General features: G+C 58.4%; 2 protein-coding genes across 8 annotated transcripts; one reads left to right on the forward strand and one right to left on the reverse strand.

Moving 5' to 3' along the window:
* Window positions 1-10269, reverse strand: APBA3 (amyloid beta precursor protein binding family A member 3). Of its 7 annotated transcripts, none has more exons than XM_027085601.1 (11): window positions 10160-10269; window positions 5815-6417; window positions 5687-5726; window positions 2671-2816; window positions 2453-2539; window positions 2195-2356; window positions 1659-1838; window positions 1327-1539; window positions 559-678; window positions 333-473; window positions 1-219 (listed from the first exon to the last, which is right to left on the reverse strand). In XM_027085601.1, exons 2-11 carry the CDS (start codon window positions 6388-6390, stop codon window positions 148-150), a joined length of 1737 nt encoding a protein of 578 aa, XP_026941402.1. In that variant the 5' UTR covers window positions 6391-6417; window positions 10160-10269; the 3' UTR covers window positions 1-147. The 7 variants fall into 7 exon arrangements, with proteins under 7 accessions (XP_026941402.1, XP_026941398.1, XP_026941397.1 ...); XM_027085597.1 differs by lacking the exon at window positions 10160-10269 and adding an exon at window positions 7070-7199; XM_027085596.1 differs by lacking the exon at window positions 10160-10269 and adding an exon at window positions 7043-7177.
* Window positions 7987-9898, forward strand: MRPL54 (mitochondrial ribosomal protein L54). Its single transcript, XM_027085611.1, has 3 exons — window positions 7987-8139; window positions 8783-8939; window positions 9520-9898. Exons 1-3 carry the CDS (start codon window positions 8022-8024, stop codon window positions 9650-9652), a joined length of 408 nt encoding a protein of 135 aa, XP_026941412.1. The 5' UTR covers window positions 7987-8021; the 3' UTR covers window positions 9653-9898.
* Window positions 10270-14267: the final 3998 nt, after the last annotated feature.

Raw genomic sequence — 14267 nt, forward strand, 5'->3', positions numbered from 1 at the left:
CCCATTCGATAAGCTTTTAATTTTTTACATAAGAAAATAATATAGAACCAAGAAACTTTTGGGGCCCTGGCCAGCCGAGGAGGGTCCGTGGACGGAGTTCCGGGGCCGGCGGGGGCTAAGGCACAGTGGTGGGGGGAAGGTGGCCGGTCACAGGTACACCGGCTGCTCCTGGCCTGTGAGCAGGCGGTAGGTGGCAGCAGGCATCGTCTTGATGTGGACCTGGGGGCGGAGAGGAGGCGGCAGCTGGAGGCGGCCTCCTCCCACTCAGACTCCGCCCCCCCCCCCCCCCCCCCCCCCCCCCCCCCCCCCCCCCCCCCCCCCGCGCAGCGCACCTCAATGTGGGCCTCCGTGAGCAGCTCAATGATGCGGGCGTGGGGCGTGGCCACCACACTCTGCCCGTTGATCTCAATGATGCGGTGCCCCACGCGGACGCCCCCGCGCTCGGCAATGCCACCCCGGAGGAGGCTGCAGATCTGGGGGGACAGGAAGGGCCACGCTGCCCAGGGGGCCACGCCTGGGGCCGCCCACCCCCACCGGGTCCGCGGGCTGGGGACTCACTATGCCGTCCTCCACGCAGAAGCCCAGCTGCTCGCGGACGTGGGGCCGGCGGATGATGGCCGTGGTGACCGGCGGGCAGTGGACGATGCTCAGGGTCACCAGCGTCTGAGACTTCACCTCCTGTACAGGATGGGGGCTGTTGGCCTGGCTGGGCCTCTGGGGGGGGCTGCCAAACTTCCTGCTGGGCTGCAGCCCCTCCTGGGCCTGTTTACCCACTCATAAAATGGAGCCTATAGATTCTACAAGACCCCTTGAGAAGTGGTTAAGAATGCAGGCCAGAGCTGGGTGGCCTTGGAGTCAGAGCTGCGCCACCTCTCACCTCCCTGGGCCTCAGTTTCCTCATGGTAGGGGGTTCTAGCAGTGCCCACAAGGCAGGGTTACAAGCACTCAGTAACACACTGCGTGAACCGCGTCAGACTTGCCCTTCTGGCCTGGCCAGGCCCACCCCATCTCTGGACCTCAGTCTCCCCGTCTGGGCAACGAGGGTCAAGACTCAAGAATACACTTGCTGCCTCATGGCACAGAGGACAGACCTTGTGTTCCAATCCTGCTCCCGCACCAGAGTGGTGTCCCTGGACTTACCCTCTCTGAGCCTCGGTTTCCCAGAGTGCACGGGTGCGGGTAGGACTTGAAGCTCTACTTGCCCCTTCTGGACTGAGACACAGAGACCTGGCCTCGTGCTCACTTTCCCGGCCGCGTGGGGAGGGGGGGACTGCCATCTGGGGGGCCCTCGCAGGCCCTCTGCCCCGGCCACCCCGGAGGACTCACGCGGACGGCAGCCTGGCAGGCGGCCAGGGGCAGCCCCACCAGGCTGGTCCCGTTGATGGCGGTGATGCGGTCTCCAATGCTGAGGGCCCCTGAGCGCTCGGCAGGGCCCCCGTGCAGCAGGTTGGCGATGACGGCCGTGGGCAGCAAGGAACCCCAGCCCGACTCCACCAGGGCTACGCCCAGACCCTCACCCCGGCGTTTCTCGATGCACACCTGGGGGGTCACAGGTGGCGCTTGAGGGCTGCTTGGAGGAGGCAGGAGGAGGTGGGTGGGGGGTGCGGGAGGGCTTCAGGGCCACTTGGTGGGCCGGGGTGGGGGACCCACTTGCTCACCTCCCTGCAGTTCTCGCTATTGGAGAAGTGGTCGAGGTCCCCGTTGTGGAGGTGGCCGGGGCCCGTGGCACCCTGGCTCTGCTGGGAGCCCACCTGGCTGGGGTTGATCCCACTTTCCCGCAGGAACTGGCTGTAGGCCACGGCGAAGGCCTGGCCGATGGCCTGGGCGATGAGCTGGGCCTGTGGGGTGGGCGGCACCTCTCTGGGGGTCCACCCACCTCCTTCAGGTCCCCCCCCAGCCACTGACATCCCTACTACCAGCCCATCCACCCCCAAGTGGGACTGACCTGCCAGCCGCTGGCCGAGCATCTAGGGGGAGGGGAAGGGAGACAGGCCTGGGGCAGGGAGGGTTTGGGGAGACAGCTGCCAGTCTCAGGCTCTTACAGGAAGGCCTGGAATATATGGCTCAGGGCCTTCAGGAGGGTGAGGACGGAAGGACGCTGGGGTGACAGTGCGACCAGGTGGGGCTTTGGTGGAGAGCAGGGGCCACTGTGAGTTCCCCCTCGCCCTCAGGACACCCGGAGCCCGCTGCTCACGTCCTCTGAGTGGAAAACGTGGCAGATCATCTTGTAGAGCCGGCGGCTGTGGGGCTGGGGTGCCGGCCGCCGGGCCAGCCGCCGCCGGGCCATGAGCACCAGGATGCTGCCGATGTCAGCGATGTAGGAGATGGTCTGCAGGGCGTGGTCCATCAGGGCCTCCTGGAGGGGGTGGGGAAACCAGGCTGGGTGGGCCGCGGGGGCCTCGCTCGGCAGTGGAGGCGCCCACGCCCCAGAGGCCAGGCCTGGGCCCCGTACCTGGGAGTCAGCCGTCAGAACCTTGACCCTCTTGGTGGAGACGAAGAGGTCTACCTCTGTCATTGGCTGGGTCTCCCCATCGGGGGCCTGTGGGGGGCGGGGTGGGACGTGGAAGCCCCCAAAGACCCAGACTCTGACCCGCCAGGCTCAGAGGGCCTCGGGGGACCCGGCCTGCAGCCCACCTACCCGCCCACCCACCTGCCGGCCCCTGGCTTCACCTTGACGCGGTCCATGGCCTCCTGCGCCTGCGCCATGCGCGTGCTGGGGGGCGGGTTTCGCTCAGACACCAGCTGGGTGGAGCCCAGGTATTTGGCCCCGAATATGACACCATCTAGGAGGTCTTCGTGGTCACAGGGGCCGGACGCTGAGGGCGACAGCAGAGACGGGTCAGCCCCCTAGAACCTCTGCCAGGCTCGTCCACCCCTGTGGGCTCTGCCCAGAGCCCTGAATGGTCTGGAAGCACAGAGAGTTCTGCCCCGCGGCTTGGCACTTGGAGCCACACACGCCTGCCCACGGCCCCAGAGCCACCCCATCAGCCGGAGCCACAGGTCAGTGGCTCGGCCCTCATGGATGTAGAGCCCTCCGTCAGTCTAGAGCTGGCTCTGCCCACAGCTCAAGGACTCCCGGGCAGAGGACGCGGTTTCAGGAGCAGGCTCTGTATCCAGAACCAGAGCCAGAAGCAGCTCTTGTGCCCACACCCAGCGCCGCCCTGTGTGGCTAGAATTCCAGGAGTCAGGCTAGAACCAGACAGTCCCACTCCTATTTCTAAAACCCTTGACATTATAGAACCATAGTCAACTCTGCTGGATGGTTCTGGAAGCCCCATCAATCTAGAGCCAGTCAGCTCTGCCCACTGCTCTAGGATTCTCTATCGGCCCAGGACCACAGACAACTCTACCCCGTGGTCATAGAACTGCCCAGACAGAGTAGAAAGGGGCAACTGTCCACATACCTCAGACTCTCATACTGTCCAGAAACCCAGGTGGTTCCCGATCTGTGATTCTAGAACTCCCTGACACGTCTCAAACCACAGAATTCTGCCTGGGATTTTAGAAACCAACACTGCTCCAGAATCACACTTTTCCACTACGTGATTCCAGAACGTCTTGATCAATGCAGCATCGGGAAGCTCCTCCTGTGGTTCCAGAACCCCCTCAATAACTCACAACTGCAGATGCACGGGGCAATTCCAAGAATGATCTGAACAGTCCAACTCTGCTCATGGTTCTAGAATCCCCCCAACCCAGCCCAGAACCACAAAAAGCTTCGCCCCCATGGCTCTAGAATTCCCTGAGCAACCTAGAGCCAGACAGCAGTGCCAGTGATTCTAGAATATTCTAATCAATAGCTATTGCTTTTTGAAGAACCACAGGCCACAGGGAATGAAACCACATTCCAGTGAACTTAAAGGATAGCCAGTTCTGCCCACTGTCCTTCATGATCTAAGCATTCCAGAACAACAGATAACTCTGCTCTGGGTTCTAGAACTGCACCATCCAATATGGTAGCCACCAGGCACATGTGGGTATTGTGCACTTGAAATGTGGCTGGTCTGGACTTAGATGTGCTGTAAGTGTAAAATGCACGCCGGATTTAGAGGCTCTCATAAAAAAAATATAAAATTATAAACTGTTGATTGTATGTTGAAATAACATTTTAAATACATGGGCTTAAATTAAATGTTATTAAAGACAATTTTAAGTGTTTGCTTTTTTAATGTGGATAACTAAAAAATTTCAAGTGACATGTGCCTCAAATTCTATTTCTGTTGTATAGCTGTAGAACTTTCTTGAATTGGACAGTTCTGGCCAGTTCTAGTACAGCTCCTAAAGGTCTAGAACCAGAGATAAATTCTATTCACTCCATGGTTCTAGAACTCCCAGTCTAAGTAGAACCTGACAGCTCTGTTCATCATTCCAGAACACCCTCATCAGCTGAGGTCACTTTAATCTAGAACCACAGGCAAAATGCTAGGTCTGGAACTCTCTAGGTGAATCACAGCTCCACCCATGACTCTAGAACCTTCTTGGAACTACAAGTTCAAACCAGCTTCCTTTCCCACAACCACAGAACTTGTTCTTTGACCTAGAGCCTCAGATAGTGTGGGGGAGAATGTTCTAGAACATTCCAGGTGGCCAGAACAGGTACTTCTCATGCCTTGAGAGCAGATTGGCAAACTTTTCTGCAAAGGCCCAAACAGTAAATATTTTTTATTTTGTGGGCCAGATGGTCTCCATTGCAACTACTCAGTCTGGCCATTGTAATATGAAAACTGCCACCGACAACACGCTAATGAACGGGCGTGAGTCTGTCTCGATAAAACTTTATTTGCGGACACTGAAATCTGAATTGCCTATCGTTTTCACCTGTCAAGAAATGTTCTTCTTTCAAGTTTTTTCAACCATTTAAAAATGCATGGGGGCTTCCCTGGTGGCCCAGTGGTTAAGAATCTGCCTGGCAATACAGGGGACACAGGTTCGAGCCCTGGTCTGGGAAGATCCCACATGCCATGAAGCAACTAAGCGCGTACACCACAACTACTGAGCCTGTGCTCTAGAGCCAGCGAGCCACAACTACTGAGCCCACATGCCACAACTACTGAAGCCTGCACGCCTAGAGGCCGTGCTCTGCAACAAGAGAAGCCACTGCAATGAGAAGCCCGCGCACCGCAATGAAGAGCAGCCCCTGCTCACCGCAACTAGAGGAAGCCCATGAGCAGCAATGAACACCCAACACAACCAAAAATAAATTAAAAAATAATAATAAAATAAAAATAAAAATGCACGGGACTTCCCTGGCGGTCCAGTGGTTAGGACTCGCACTTCCACTGCAGGGGGGGCGCAGGTTCGAACCCTGGTTGGGGAACTAAGATCCCACATGCTGCACGGCATGGCAAAAAATAAATTAATTAATTAAAAAATAAATAAATAAAATGCAGAAGCCGTCTTAGCTCACAAAACATACCAGAAAGTCCACGGATGGTAACTTACCAACCCTTGCTCTAGAATCAAGTGCTACAATTTGCCAAGTCTGCCCTAACGCTCCCTATTCATTCTAGAACATTCTCAGGACTGTCTCTCTTCTTTCAGTTGTCTGGAATCTACTCTAACCCAACCTCAGAGTCTCTCTAGAAGCAACTCGTTACTGGCAAACTTTGTGCCAGGTTCTGGGAGCTTGAGTCGGGCTGTTCTGAAACCCCGAAGTCCCTGGGGCCAGGGTGGGCGGGACACTCACCCTCCTGGAGGGCAGGGTAGGAAGCCAGGGTCTCAGGGCTCTGGAAGAAGACAGAAGAGGGGTAGGCCTGAGTCCTCCTGTTTGGCTCCCAGCAGTGGAGCGGTCTGGGGGGGCGGGGTGGGTTCTACCTGGGCACTGACAGGTGGCTCTTCAGAAGTGACCAGAGGTACTGTCTCCAGCCAGAGTTCTGGGGAGCTGCTTGAGCTCCTGCCCTCGTCCTGCTCGACAGAGGCTCCTTCTGCCCACTCCTGGGGAGCCATATCCCCCTCTGGGTCATCAGGGGGCTGCAACAGGCGAGGAGCAGGGTCCGGAGGTTCCTGGGGACCTGACTGGGAAGGAGGGCGTTCGTCTTGCTGCAAGAGGCTCAGCAAGTCTTCCCGGCCAGCCTCGGCGGACAAGAGCCCATGGGCATCGGTGATGTCCTGAGAGGCCAGGCCATGGCCAGTGGCAATGTGCAAGGGGCACGGGGGTCCGTCTGGGGACAGGCCCACCAGGTCACCTGGCAGAGCTTCAAACTGTTGCAGCAGGTCCTGAATATTGAGCCCGTCAAGTTCCATCTGACTCAGGCTGCCGGGGCCTCCTGGTGCCGGGTCCCACGGGCAATCAGGGGTGAGGTCCCGAGAGGGTGAAAGTGTGTCCCTGGGCTCCTCCAAGTCCATGGCTGGAGGTCCTGGAGGGGGTTGGGAGGTTGTCAGGAATTCCATGCCTGGACCCTGGGCTCAAGCCAGCATCTGAAAGAGAGAATCAAAGATGAGATTTCCTGGCTTCCAATTTGGTACCAGGCTCTCACCTGGTATGTATTCATACAGAACACATAATTTAATCCCCATCATACCCCACAAGGAAGGTTCTGCTATGATCCTCATTTTACAGACGAGGAAACTGAGGTGCAGAATGAGCAGCTGCAAGGCTGTGGCTTCCCAGGCTCCAAACCCCGGGGGATTCCCCTGTACCCGTTGCTCCAGACCTCTCCCCATCCGTGGACCCTGTTCACCCCAGTCCTGGTTCTTCCAAGTCTTCCTCCCCGGAGATGTGGAGGCTGGAGACATACTCTGACTATATAGACCCGACCGGTGTAGGTCGCCGAGACCCAGGACTCAAGACCTCAGTCCAAGACTTGAGACTCAGAATTCCAGACTTAATACTACAGTTCCAAGATGCCAGAAAACGGACTCTCATCTCAAAACCTCCAATGCCACCCTCAAGATCGACCCCAGACTCAGACCCCAGACTGAGGTCCACTCAGACGCAGCCTGAAGACACAACTCGAGCCTAAAGCTGAGTTAAGACCCCAGTCCTCTAGCGGACCCCAGACTCAAGACTTCAGACCCGTGACCTCAGGCGCTGGCTCCAGACCTCGCTCTGCTCCGCCGGCACACTCACTTCCCAAACCGAGGTGGCCTCAACCCGCGCGGCCCCCAGAACCCCGCTCCCTGGCTTGTCCGGTCCTGCCAGTCGCCGCCGCTCGCCAATTCCCGGACTGGGCGCTGGCAGATCTGTCCGCGCAGCACTCCTGGACCACTGGGCATGCGCACGCCCGCGGGGCTTGCTGGGAAATGTAGTTCTCTCAGCCAGCCTGGCCGCGCGGGGGCGTTAGATGTCGGGACCGTGAGTTCGAGTCCGGAACCTTCATTTACGCACAGTGAAAGCTCGGGCTGGCTTCTGAGCCTGTTTCCTGAACTGCAAAGTGCGGTTTAGAGCCACTGCTTGACTGCTACGGCTTTGCTCATTATTCCAAGGGATGGCAGATGGGAAGAAATAGGACTGGAAAATACTAAAGGAGCGTGAAAGGCGGACTCTTTCGACTCCAGGGACACCGGAAGCGACGAGGGGACCATATTGTAGACAGACCTCCGGTGTGGCACTCAGTAGGGCGGCCGAATGGCTCGCCTGGCTTAACTTTACCTCCCTAAACTTCCGGCTTCCTCAGTTGTAAACTGGGTATAATAATAGTACCTACCTCCTAATTAAACGAAATCGAGCTGGTTACAGATTTAGCAATAGATTTAGAAAATAATGAGCCTAATAATGGTGTTAACTTTTATTAGTTTTAGGTTTTCAGTAATTGCTCATTGACTAGAATCAAGGATGTATAAGTTGTGATACTTAAAGTAAGTGATAAGTAACTGAAGGGCAAGAAGTCAGACATCCTTTGGAAGTCGCCTCGTGCAGTACCTGGGGATATCTACAAAAGTTTAAAGAAATCACAATTAACATATGCTTACGGCCGGAATAATACATTTCCCATAAATCTTTAGGAGCCTACAACTCCCAAGCACCCCTCGGCCGCAGACGTCCTCCGGAAACGTGAACGTGCAGGCGGCCGGGATACGTCATGGCGGCCAGGCGCCTCTTAGGTGCTACGTGGAGCTCGGCCGGCTGGCGGGTTCGGGAGCTCCCGGACCCCGCCGCTTCTGTAAGACTCCATGTACGAGATTATGCCAAGAGACCGGGTGAGCTGAGTTAGGAGGGACCAAGATGAGAATGGTAGGGACATTGGGGAGTTGGTAGTGCGCAAGCGCTGGTTGGGGAGGCACGTCCTAGAGTCAGCGCGCAAGCGTAGAGGCTAAGCTGTTTGCGCAGGCGCAGTTTGAGGTACCTAGGGCGCGATTGGACTCAGTGCGCAGGCCCAAGTTTTTTTTTGTCTTTTTTTTTTAATGTCGGGGCGGGGGTAGGAGTAGGTCATGGACTTGGGTCCCTGTGACGTTTCTGCTTCCAAATTAGTCATCTTTGGCAGGTTATCACCAGAAATTGGGGCCCATTTAAGTATTAAAACCAAAACAAGGTTATTTAAATTTTCTCTGGATACAGCCTTGCCCAATCTCCTTTGTTGTAAGGAGGGATTTGGCAGACGTGAGGTTTTAAAGACACAGAGCAGCCAGCGGAGGCTCTTTTTTCGTGAGATAAAGAGAAGGAATGAAAATGGGATTGAAGAGGAATGACTTGGTTTCTCTGAATATCAGTGTCATTTAATGCACTATCCGTGTCCCAGTTAAAATCATTTTGAATGCAGCAGACAGGGTCCAGCCAGGGCAGAAAGGGACGGCTGGCCTCCCGAGGGTGGAGCTGGGCTGAAATGATTCTCCCCCACCGTAGTCATTAAGGGGGGCAAAGGTGCTGTGGTCGGTGAGGCCCTGAAGGACCCAGAGGTGTGTACAGACCCCATCCGGCTCACCACGCACGCCATGGGTGTCAACATCTACAAGGAGGGCCAGGATGTGGTCCTGAAGCCGGATTCCGAGTACCCAGAGTGGTGAGTGTGCCAGGACTGGGTAAGGAGGGCCTGGCTAACCAAATCTGAGGATCCGGGAGGGCTTCCCTGGGGAGGTGGCGTGTGAGTCGACCTGCGTGGGTGGACAGAGAGTTAGAGGTGGGCAGGAACAGCCAGTGCACAGGCTCCAGGCAGAACTGCACCTGGTTTCTTAGTGGACCCCGGGAGGCAAGATGGAGAGTAGGGGGAGACAGGGCAGGAACTTGATGGAGCCCAGCTTTCAGGGGGCTGCAGGGGGAATTTTTGCTCTTGGCCCTGAGAGCAGTGGCAGGATGCAGAAGCTGTTGCCACGTGCCAATCCTTCAAGCTGGGGAAGGTTTAGAAAGGTTGAGCGAGTGGGTGGGGAGGCCTTACAGGTGGGCAGGCGGCACGGACAAAGGCCAGGAGGCAGAAGGTTTGGCGTGCGCCCACCTCAGATCCCAGCACCCTTGGGATAGGGGCGCTCCCTTGTTCCATGTCCTCAGGGTGGGGAGGGACTGCCCTGAGGTCAGGGGGTCTGGGGTGGGGGAGCCGCGGGGAAGGGGGCTGCTCTGCAACCCCGACTCTGCCCACTCCCCGTCAGGCTGTTCCAGATGAACGTGGGTCCCCCTAAGAATCTGGAGGAGCTGGACCCTGAGACCCGGGAGTACTGGCGACTGCTGCGGAAACACAACATCTGGCGCCACAACCGGCTGAGCAAGAACCAGAAGTTCTAGCGGGAGAGGGACCAGAGCACCCTGACCCTCCAGTGACCTGGAGGAGATGCGGTGGGTCAGTGGGGGGGTACCTCCCCCAGCCCACTCCCTGCACTTTTTATTTTCTGGAAAAACAGACTTCTCCGAGAACAGAGGAGACTACCACCCTCACTGGGGTTACTGGGTGGCCCCTGCATTGAAGCTGAATCAGGGCCCTGGGGGCCAATAAAGACTTCTTGGGGCAATTGCTGGCAGGCCCCAGATGCCTCTGCGTGTTGTCGTATGTCAGGGCCAGGAGGGACTTGGGGGAGGCAGTGGGGAGGTGGGCACTTCAGACCCAGTGGTCCCATGGCCCAGCCTCCACCCTCAATGATTGCTGGGCGTCTGCAGGTCCATCTTCCCCTCCCGGCCTCACTGAGCTGCTCACCCTCATTCCTGGAATTCCTAGTGTTGCCCAAGAGGCCCCAACCTCCATCCTCGAGGGGGAGGGTTTTCTAGCCAAGCCGCTCTGGGTTGCACTGGACTCACACCTGAATCAAGTCATCCGGAGCAGAAGAGAGTCTTTGTGAGCTTCAGGAACTGAAATGTCCAGGGGTACGGTCTGACTTCAGGCACGGCTGGATCCAGGTGCTTCAGTATTCAGCTATGTGGCTCTCCATCTCTGGGTCCTTTTAACTCCAGTGGGTTCAGGCACGGCTGGATCCAGGTGCTTCTGTATTCAGCTATGTGGCTCTCCATCTCTGGGTCCTTTTAACTCCAGTGGGTAGTTCCCTCGGGCAGGAGTGGCTCCAGGGCTTCTAGCTGACACCCCCTATCCAGTTCAGCAAGCCCAGCCAGAAGGAAGGGACTTCTCATTCCTTTCTGCCAGGGTCACAGGGGTTATCTTCATTTGCCAGTCACTTGAGCTGAGGGACCTGGGCCTACTCATCATTCTCCTTTCCGTCCACCACCACTGGTGCCCACCAGATTGAAGGAAGCTGGAGGACACACACAGTGCCAGGACCACACTGCCTGGGGGGCTGGATCAGGGCCCTCTCGCCCTCCAGGCTCCTCCAGAGCTGGACAGGTAGGGCAGGGCAGGGTCCCCGGGGCTAATTCTGTCTGGTCCCAGGAAAATGAGGGCCCTCATCCTCTTAGGAGGACTCTGCCAGGCGGATTACCCCACACCTGCCCTCGCTGGTGGCCTGTTCTGGGCAGGCGGATCGTCCCAACCCTCCCATGGTTTCCCGTGGCTCTCGGTAAAAACAGAAGTTGTAATGGCCACGGGCCTCCTCACTGTTCATCCAACGTGCCAAGCATGGTGCTGCCCCTGGGCCCTCTGCCTGCGCCGCTCTTCCCCCGGATGTTCTCAAGGCTCCCTCTTTCACCTCCAGGCCTTTGCTCTGATGTTGCCTTCTCATTGACGCCTCCTCTGACTACCCTATTAAATTGCAACCCTGCCACACATTCCTGATCGCCCTTCCTGGTTTTATTTTTCTCCCAAGCACTTACCACCAGCAGGTGTTTCATGTTCTACTTATTTTTAAAATCGTAGTTCTTGTCTCTCTCCCACTGGAGTGGCAGCTCCACTAGGGCAGAGGCCTTTCTCTGCTTTGTTCAGTCGTGTCCTTATCGTAAGTTGGATGGGTGGACGGATGACTGGATGGATGGCTGGCCTGGCTGCTGCAGTGTAGACAGCACACAGGCCATCGGGTTCACCTGAGGTTGGAGGTTGGAGGTGAGCAGGCCAGCTGAGAGCCCCAGTGGGCAGGCGATCTGGGTGTGAGGACCTAGAAGTGAAATTCCTGGAAAGTCCTGGTACCTGTAGTAGCTTCCTGGACAGAGCCTGGAGCGACTGGGGTGCTGCCCCCGACCAGAACACGGCACTCTCCTGTTCTGACCCTGGCTGCCCCATCCCTTAAGGAGGTGCCCTGTCATGTGGGCCCTGGGCCAGCCCCAGGCAGCAGTGACATCCCATTCCTTGCCAGCTCCCCCCTCCCCCCAACCTGGAGTGCAGCTCAGCCCCGGGAAGGGTGGCCATGATGCCTTCGTGAGCAGGACCAACACCCCCCCATCCGAGCAGGTGGAGCCCCAGGACGGTCCTTGGAGGCTCCCAGGGGGCGGTGTTTTCCACCAAGTCAGGCCTCGGCTGTGGCGCATCTCAGGTGGGGTCAGCAGGGACGTGGTCAAGGACAGACTCTGGGCTGCAGGTGACAAATGTCTGCTCAAACTGACTTAAGCAGAAGAGGGAATCCACTGGCTCAAAGTGCAAAGTGTGGGCGGGGATGGGGTCCTGGGGAGGCTCCCCTTGCGGCTTGGGTTCCTCTGTGCTGAGCAGCCTCACTCTTCTGAGCAGATCCGTTTGCCCAGCGGCTCGTACTCTCCCAGTTCCAAGTCCCGGGAGAAACAGAATTTCTTTTCCCAAATGGTTTCAACAAAAAGTCGTGGGCCTGACAGCACCCGTGTCCCCTGCAACGGCAGGCAGATTCTTAACCACTGCGCCACCAGGGAAGCCCTGTGTGGTCAGTTTTTGACAAGACTTACCTGATCTTACAGGTGTCACACACCCCGCCCCCGCCAAGGCTCAGAACCCGTGTTCTAGATGGTGTGGATGGAGATGTTACCTGTTGCTCTGTGCAGTCATGGCCCCCAGCCCCATGTGGCCAGGACAGCTGAGGAGCGCAACATGTAATTTGTTGTCACCAGTTTGAACTTCCCAGCCACATGTGGCTGGTGGGGGGTCCCGGTGGACTGTTCCAGAAATCCGAGCTGGCCCCTCTGCTCCAGCCGGTCTCGCTGCCTCTTCTCTGACTGGGAAACTCCCAACTTGTCACCAGGCATCGTTGCCTCCGGTCACCTCTAGCTCCCTTGCTCTGCAAACCCAATGCATCCCGAGCTTGGCCAGTCCTAGGGCTTCTGTAGCAGCTGTTCATTCCCCTTGAGGGGACAGTGGGGACAAAGCCCAAGCGGCTGGAATGAGCTGGGGATGAAAGAAGAGATGGTGGAAGCTGAGGCCATGTGGCCAGGGGCGGCCTCGGCAAGACAGGAAAACTTGTCTTCAGGCTAATGTACCCCAAAGTCACCCTGGGACCTGTGGAAGTGTCACCTCACGGGGCAGAGGAGACTTTGCAGGTGGGGTTAAGGCCCCTGAGACAGGGATGACCCTGGATTCCCCGAGGAGCCCAGTGTCATCACAGGGTCCTTATAAGAGGGAGGCGGGAGGGTCACAGATAGAGAGACGGGAGATGATGCGCTGCTGGCTGTGAGGATGCAGGAGGGGCCCCGAGCCAGGGATGCGGCGCCTCTAGAAGCTGAAGGCGGGAACCAATGCTCCCCTGGAGGCTCCGGAAGGACCCGCCCTGCCCACACCTGTGAGACCCACACGGTAGGGGTGAGGAGGGGGTCCAGGCAGCTGGGGAGGGACCCTGCTCCCCCTGGGCAAGGCAGACCCTCTGCTGCCTGCAAAAAACAGTCTGGGGTGCCTGGGCAGGTGAGGGGCCAGGGTTCTCCCAGCTCCCGTGCCCTGGCCTTGGGTCGGAAGAAAAGCCAGCAATGACCACCCGACCAGGGGTGGCGGGGCAGCTGAAAAGGGGACCGGTGTGGCCGATGTCCTAGCACCGCCCTCCCCAGCCACCTGTCAGCACTGGCCCGGGCCTACAGGGTCAGCTCAGCCACACCCTCTCCCTTGCCCCTGCGCCGGGCCGCGAGGAGCCCCTGCTGAGCTCCCAGCGCGGACCCCACTGACAGGTCCTCATCTCTCCCAGGAAGGACGTGGGCGCCCCTGGCATCAGTCCCGCCCCCACCCGCAGAGTCGGCAGGGGCCTCCAAGGGAGCTGCGGGGACTGCGCTGAAGGTACCCAAGTGTGCTGGCTTTCAGGAAGCCTCCACACCCAGCTCTCACGCCAACACTGCCGGGGCCCAAGTGTCAGGAGGCCCCACTTGGGGCCATGGGAAGCCCACCCTGCCTGGGAGAGGCCAGGGGTCTACCATCCCCTCCCATCCCCCAACCCAGGGCAGGATGATGAACTTCAGCACAGGCAGGCTCCCAGCGCTGCGACACAAAACCTGGGATTCTGATAAACCAAGGCCCCAGACCACGCTGGCCCGACACGCTTTATTCAACACCACCCACAGGAGCCTCTGTGGAGGGGCCTTCCTGGGGCCCGTGATGGCCTGGCCCCCGGCAGTGTCACTGCGGCCTCCGCAGTGCAGCGGCCGCAGTCCTCAGGGCTTTGTGCTTTGACTGGACTAGGAAGGATGCAGTCAGCCCAACCTCTTGGGCCAGAGTCCTTGGAGGGAGTGGGCAGCGAGTCCCAGCCCCGAGGGGCTCCCACTGCCACTGTCACCCCGCCGGGCAGGCCACGGCAGCCCACGGTGTCTGGCCCGATGAGGCAGCGACCCAGGCTCCCCCGCCCCCCCCGACAGTAACGGCCGCGCGTGTGGCAGGGCTGGGACAGGACTGGCGGGCCCTGGGGCTGCACCGGCCCGGGGTTCGTGTCTCCAGGCGATGGAGGGGCTGGGGGCCACCCCAAGGGCATTCCTGGGGCTGAGGGAAGGGGGCTGGCCCGGGGTCCACTCAGGGTAGCAGAAGCTCCCCTGGCCAGGGGCACTTGCTGCAGGGGGGGACAGCATGACTCTGACCGCCTCCAAACCCCAT

The sequence above is a fragment of the Aethalodelphis obliquidens genome, unplaced genomic scaffold, assembly GCF_003676395.1.
Source record: "Aethalodelphis obliquidens isolate GAN/ISIS:26980383/991018 unplaced genomic scaffold, ASM367639v1 scaffold53, whole genome shotgun sequence".
Taxonomy (NCBI): Eukaryota; Metazoa; Chordata; class Mammalia; order Artiodactyla; family Delphinidae; genus Aethalodelphis; species Aethalodelphis obliquidens.